The sequence below is a fragment of the Sceloporus undulatus genome, unplaced genomic scaffold, assembly GCF_019175285.1.
Source record: "Sceloporus undulatus isolate JIND9_A2432 ecotype Alabama unplaced genomic scaffold, SceUnd_v1.1 scaffold_90, whole genome shotgun sequence".
In the NCBI taxonomy this organism is placed as follows: Eukaryota; Metazoa; Chordata; class Lepidosauria; order Squamata; family Phrynosomatidae; genus Sceloporus; species Sceloporus undulatus.
The window spans coordinates 12,461-19,579 of record NW_024803011.1 but is presented as its reverse complement, the minus strand read 5'-3'; the positions used below and the strand labels follow the sequence as shown (position 1 = coordinate 19,579).

At 45.6% G+C, this 7,119-nt stretch overlaps 1 protein-coding gene across 1 annotated transcript in view; it reads left to right on the top strand.

Moving 5' to 3' along the window:
• The window catches only part of LOC121917678 (excitatory amino acid transporter 4-like), a 7,687-nt gene extending 1,093 nt beyond the window's left edge, over positions 1–6,594 (top strand). The window contains exons 2-5 of the mRNA XM_042443803.1: positions 1,834–2,038; positions 2,957–2,999; positions 4,747–5,183; positions 6,351–6,594. Of these exons, the coding sequence (XP_042299737.1) occupies positions 1,834–2,038; positions 2,957–2,999; positions 4,747–5,183; positions 6,351–6,588 (923 nt within the window). The 3' untranslated portion in view covers positions 6,589–6,594. The remainder of the gene's footprint in view (positions 1–1,833; positions 2,039–2,956; positions 3,000–4,746; positions 5,184–6,350) is intronic.
• The last annotated feature ends 525 nt before the right edge of the window (positions 6,595–7,119 follow it).

The following is a 7,119-nucleotide window of genomic DNA, read 5'->3' as shown; positions in this document are numbered from 1 at the left end:
TCATTGCTGACCTGTCTGGGGCTTCTGGGAGTTGAAGTCTTAAACATCTGGGGAACCAAAATGTGGGAATCACTCCACTGGAAATGGACATATAACAGGTAAGAACCAACATTCCTTTTTAGATCATTTTGAAAAACAGGAAATGTTATCTGGTCACTTTCTGCTGTTAAAAAATAAGTGCTCCTGTGCCTAAAAACATGGGGGGAATGCCCTCCCCACTTCCTAGAGTGGAATTTACGTTCATATAGGGCAGGTATTGGGGCAGTACAAACCACCCAAAGGGGTGGCCTGCAACCACTCCTTTTTGCGCTGGATTGGGGCCAGGGCAATCTCACTGGCAGCCCTGTGGCCCCAGTCTGGCGTTTTTCCAGGCCAAAGAGAAGCGGCAAAATGCCACTTCACTTTGGCCTGGAAAAGGGGTGCCCTCACTGCACCCTGGCGCTAAAGAGGAGAAAGGGGCGGCCCCTTTCTCCTCAGGATTGTTCCTGCGGCTGTGCGGTTGCCGCGGGAATGATCCGCCTCCAAAAGGAGCTCCATTTTGGAGATCCTTGCAGCGATGCCACCAGGCTGCCGTAAGCTGCCTGGGGCAGCATGGAGATGTCACATGAGTGACACGCTGTTTGAATGTGGCGCACATGTGATGTCATCGACACACGCCACCTATAGACGGATACGTACTAGGGTTCCATAGCGTGCGGTTGCCACGTGCCCTGCAACCCTAATTTTGGCACCGACACAGTGCTTTCGGCCCATCTGTTTTGGGCCATTATTTTCTCTTTTACAGCAAGGTGTGGTGAGTGAAGCCTCCTGGGGACTATTACGTTCCTCTGGCCTCCCACAGTTGCCCACCCCTGCTTTAGACTATGCCACATCTAGGGACCTCATCCCTGGATTTTTCATTTTTATTTTCACTGGCAAATGTCCCCCAAGCCCCTGAAGGGCCTGAGAATCATAGGCCACCGGGTCCATCCCTGCTCAAGGGCCCATTTTACTACGCATTCCACCTCAGGTTGTTTTTAATCCAAGAGCCTGACTAAATTGAGTCAGAGACAGAGCTGAACCCTTTGCCTACCAATGCTGTCTGCTCTAACTAGCCACTGTGGCTTCCCCACACATCTTTGCTCTCCATCTTTGTCTGGAGAGCACTGGCCTTCCCTCTTGGGAGTCTCCCATCCAGGCGTTCACCAGGCCTGGCCCTGCTTTGGTGCCAGACTCAGACATGACTGGAGGAGCCATTCCAGGCAGATGGGAAGCAGCCCTTTTCTGGAGTCATGCTCCCTGGCCCTGTTGGGCAGGATTCTTTTCTCGCCTGGCTTTGATAGGTGCCACATGTTGGTTTCCATCCAAGACCCGCCTTGGATCCCATTGTGGGAGAAAGGTGGGATATAAATCCTTGAAATAAATAAATACAATGAAAAGGCCTAACCTGGCCCATCCCTGCTTAGCCTCCCAAATCAGACCAGGTTGGTGTAAATCGATCAGGTTGTAAGGCTACCATAGGAATCCAGTACATAATTAAAATAAACAAGGTGTGAATCTTGAATGACCAAAAGCAAACAAGGAATCAATGGAAAACGTTGCAGTAGAAATGGCAGCCACCATTTTTATTATAAAACAACAACAAAATGGTAGTTCAACTACCATTGGCACTGTTTCACTTTTGCGGTGATTTCCCTGTGGATTGACTGGATGGCATCGTTGGGCATTTGAGCTTGGTGCTTCCTCCCCTTCCATGATCTCCCTAGTTTGGCTTTTTGAGGAGCTATCAAGCCTCTGGCTCCATTTCCCCAGCCTTGAATTGAGGTGTGTGGCTTCTTTTCCTCCCTGCATCAGGCATGGCCGCCCTGGATGGCAGCGCATCAGGCAAGATGGGGATGAGAGCTGTCATCTACTACATGATGACCACCATCATCGCTGTCTTCATCGGCATCTTTATGGTTCTCATCATCCATCCAGGAAAAGGGAACAAAGACAAACTCCACCAGGAGGGCAAGATTGAACCGGTCCACACAACCGATGCTTTCATGGACCTCATCCGGTGAGCAATTTGGGGCAAGAGGCAGATCTTCTTTTGATGAGCTGGCTGTGAAATGCACCCAGAGGTTAGGAGTATCCCATAACTTGTTACTGCTGTGCAGAGGAGTCAATCAACGGAGCAATTCATAGACTCATAGGGTTGAAAGGTACCCCAAGGCTGTATTGTTCATCCCCCTGAGTCCGGTACAGGAAATGGCACTGCTAGGGCATCTCTGAGAGGTGGGCCACTGTTTAACTCCTCTAGTCACCAGGAGGTTCTTCCAGTTTGGATGGAGTCTCTTTTCTTGTCATTTGATTCATGGTCATGTCCTTCCTTCTGGATCAGTAGAAAAGAAGCACACTCCCATCTTCTACCTGACAGTCCTCCAGATATTCAAAGATGATTGTCAAATACAAGACAACTCAATCTGTCCCAGAGCAAATCAAGTCTGAACTCCCCTTAGAAGCCAATATGACTAAACTCGGGGTATTTTACATGAATTACAAATTCAAATTACAAGAAAAGAGATGACACCTAAGCTTTAGGAGGAACTTCTTAATAATAACAATAATAATGTCCCACTTTCCTCCCAAACTTAGGACACAAAGCAACTTACAAATCAAAGAACAATACAATTCAAAACATAACAAAAGTTACCATTAAAATAGACTTAAACCAGTACAGTAAGTACTAGTACAATTCTAAGGTTATATTTTTAAGCAACAAAACAAAACAAAAGCAAGAAATCACAATGGGGAAGAACTGAGATGCTTTTTTTTCAAAATATTGTAATAATGCTGAATTGCTTTGGAAATAAGACTACAATGAGAAATGGGAAATGGATTACTTTGAAAAGTAAGCTACCTAGGGTTTGACAGATACCTTGCTCGCTAGTGATGGGGGATACTTGATTTGTCTCTGTGCTCTGATTTCTTATAGGAACACGTTCCCACCCAACCTTGTGGAAGCCTGTTTCAGACAGGTAAGGAAAAGGGTGCAGTGGAGGGCTCTTGATCCAGATGCCACTTGGGGTTTGTTTGCATGATCATATTTACTGACATCTTCTCTCTTTGTTGCTCTGGTCTTTCCTTGTCTGAACCTGTGATGCAGGTTAGATTGAGAAAAGATGTCCAGCCCACAGCTTTGTGACTGGGTAGAGATATTAATATGGGGTTTACTAGCTTGTGGGTGCATCTACACTGTAGAAATAATGCAGTCTGACATCACTTGTAAGTGCTATAGCACCATCTTATGGGATCCTGAGATTTGTAGTTTTACTAGGTCTTGAGACTTCTCTGCCAAAGAATGCTAGTGCCTCACAAAAACTACCAGTCCCAGAATTCAGTAGGATGGAGCCATGGCTGTTACATCTACAGTGTAGATGCACCCTTAGTTTGATATGCTCACCACTGGGCCACTTTCACTTTCACTTGTCTTCCTTTTGTCAGTGTAAAACTACAATTCCGCATGAGTCAAGAGTCTTGGTCCGGAATTTGAAAGATCTGGGTTCAAGTTCCTATTGAACAGTGAAACCCACTGAAACCTTAGGGTGGTCTTGCTTTGTCTGATGTATTCTCATAGGTTGTTGTAAAGAGGGAAAGCCTGGTATACCACCCTGAGCTCAGGAAAGTTGGGATATAAGTGTAACTAGTCCTGTGTCCCCTTCCCTGGGAGTAAATGCCCCCAAAGTTGGGCAGAACTGACATCTTGGTAGAGACCCCTCCGATTACCCCATAAGCTGGTTTGTGCTTTTTCTTCACTGCTTCATACAAAACCCCCTCTCCAGATGCTTAAGTCAATTTATTGTCCAAATTTAAACCTTTTAAATGCTGCTTTAGATGTCTCTAGCCTTCAGTACAAAACCTCAAACCCATTATTTTTAAGATCAGCTAATAATAATAATTATAAATAATAAACTGTTTACTTTTATACCGCTTTTTCTTGAGATCAAAGCGGTGTACATCTACAAGAACTAATCTATCTGCCCTGGTCCAGGCCTCAGAGGGAGAGAAGTACCACTGGACCTCATCCCCTTTCCCTCCCTTCTCCTTTTGTTTCGTGTCTTTTAGATTGTAAGCCTGAGGGCAGGGAACTGTCTGATTAAAAATAATTGTAAGCTGCCCTGAGAGCCATTAGGGCTGAAGAGCAGGATATAAATACCTAAATAAATAAAAATAAATAAATAAAAACTATCACATACAATATAAAAACAGTTTAAAACATTTCAAAAGAACCACAATTATTCAATAAAATTATCTAAAAACAGCTATAAAATATTCATTAAACTAATTGGGGAATAAGTTCTCTACAGTAAGTCGGGAGGGTATGCTTGCTGGAAGAGATAAGTTTTTAACGCCTTTTTGAAGGCTTCCAATGTACTACTGAGGCGGATCTCTTCAGGAAGTGCATTCCAAAGAGTAGGAGCTATCGCTGAATAAGTTCTTTGTTGGGTTGTTGCCAGTCATACCTTAGGGTGTTCAAATACTAATTTCCCCGATGTTCTCAAAGTGCGGGGCGGATTGTGTAGGGAGAGGCGTTCCCTCAAGTAACTTGGGCCCACAAGAGAGACAGACAGACAGACAGCATGCAAGCTTTTGAGTCCTACAGAATTCTTCATCAGGCTACGTTGCTTCAAAAAAACTCTGTGTGTCTGTGTGCGTGCTTTCGCAATATCTATGAATTAACACCCATGGAAGGACTGGGACTTATTTTCGATTTTTCCCTTTCAGTACAAGACCCAGTACAGTGTCCGAGTGGTCAACAGAACTGTGGTGAAGGGCACCCAAGCAAGTCCTCCAGTGCCACAGCATTTCAACCACAGTAGTAGTGGCACCGTCACCACCATTGCCAGCAACAGCAGCTTCAATGCCCCCTCTTCTGCCACCGTCGCCACCACTGCCGCCTCGCCAATGACACTGCTGGAGAATGCCACGGCCATCTGGCACAATGTCACCCACGCGCTGGGCAGCTTCCCGGAGGTGCTGAGCTATGAGGAAGTGGTGCCTGGTCCGGGTTCGGTCAACAGGGTGAATGCCCTGGGCCTGGTAGTCTTCTCCATCTGCTTTGGCCTGGTGATTGGGAACATGAAGCAGAAAGGCCAGGCCCTGCGGGAGTTCTTTGACTGCCTCAATGAAGCCATCTTACGCATGGTGTCCATCATCATCTGGTGAGGAGATGGAGGGCTGGGAAGCAGCATGGGGGACAATAGTTAGGGGGTCCCGGAACAAATCTGTTCAGCTTTCAAATGGGCGGATGATGGGGGCAGAATGGATTTACAGTTCAAAAGTAACAGGAGAAACTTCTTGATGGTAAGAGCTGTTCAACAGTGGAATAGACTGCCTCCAAGAATGGCTGGCTCTCCTTCTTTGGCAGGCTGGCCACACGTCCTTCTTTTCCCAAAATGTAAGAACATTTCAACCTCCTGTCCAAAATTTCCTCTATTCAGGGTGACCACACATCCTCCTTTTCCCAGACATGTATTATTATTATTATTATTATTATTATTATTACTACTACTATTTGATTGAGTCCCTATATTAGGAGAAAAGTGGGATATAAGTAAATAAAACAATTACAAAAAACAGTGTCCTACAATAATAAACAATGTCCCTTTGTCCAAGAGAAATTCCAAAATATCCTTCATTTTTAGCATGACTGCGAAGCATGAATTTACATTGCTGTTCGTGTATTTAGCTTTTGTAATGTCCTACGTATTTTGTAACGTCCTCAGAGGGTGGTGGAGTCTCCTCCTCTGGAGGTTTTTAAGCAGAGGCTGAATGGGCATCTGTCGGGGTTGCTTCGATTGTGTATTCCTGCATAGCAGAAGTGTGTTGCACTGGATGACCCTTGGGGTATCTTCTAACCCTAGAATCCTATGTATACCTGCACGGCAGAAGGTCTGGATGACCCTTGGGGTCTCTTTCAACTCTAGGAATCAATTATTTTTCTTGAATGTCCTACATTTTGTGGTGCCTTGTCCCCCTTTGTGGTGATGATAGCTGATCACCCTGTTCTTTGGATGTCTTTAAACAGAGGTTGAATGGGCATCTCCTGGGAGTGCTGTAATTGTGTCTTTCTGCATGGCATAGGTTTGACTAAATGGCTCCTGAGGGTCCCAACTCTTAAGGTTCAGTGATTCCGGGAATGGTGGGCAACTCTTAAGGGACTGAATTGTCTCCATGGGATTTTGAAAGAACTTGAATGTATTGTCCTGGTTCCTGCCACTGCTGTTCTCACCTTCTGTCAGGACAGGAGGAGAGGCCGGCTGTCTGTTTCAAGGTGGGTCTGGTGATGAGGGGGTCTTGGAGTGACCATGTCTGTCTCCTGCCCGCAGGTACGCCCCTGTCGGCATCCTCTTCCTGATCGCCGGCAAGATTTTGGAGATGGAGGACCTGATAGTGATGGGGGGCCAGCTGGGGATGTACACGCTGACAGTCATTGTGGGGCTGCTGATCCATGGCCTCTGCATCCTGCCCCTCATCTACTTCATCATCACCCACAAGAACCCCTGGCTCTTCGTGGCTGGACTCCTGCAGGCCCTGGTCACTGCCATGGGCACCTCGTCCAGGTGAGGAGGCCTAGGCGCCAGGTTCTAGGGGACATCTACACCAGTGATTCCCAAACTTCCAATTGTTTTGGACTTCAACTCCCAGAATCCCCGATCATTGGCCAAGATGGCTGAAGTTTCAGGGAAATCCAAAATGGGACTTCTTGTTTTGAGGTTTTAGAAGTCCAAAACAGCTGGAGGAACAAAGTTTGGTCTGATCTATACTGTGGAAATAATGCAGATGTAAGCTATTTTCAGTCCAAATTTTGGGGAGAAAGCTGGATGATGATGATGATGATGATGATCACCACCACCATCATCATCATCCTTTTTTCTCCCCAAAATTTGGACTGAAAATAGCTTACAATTTAAAAGACCAATACAATTAAAAACATAGAAAGCTTGTAGGTTTGTGAATCTTCACAAAGGAATCAGGAAGGTTTTCTGGTTTGGTTTGGTTTTGTAGGTTTGGTTTTTTTAATTTGAGGTTTGGCCTGGTTAGGAAGGTCTTCCAGACTGTCATTTGTGTTTGTTGTCTCTGTTTTTTAAAAACAAG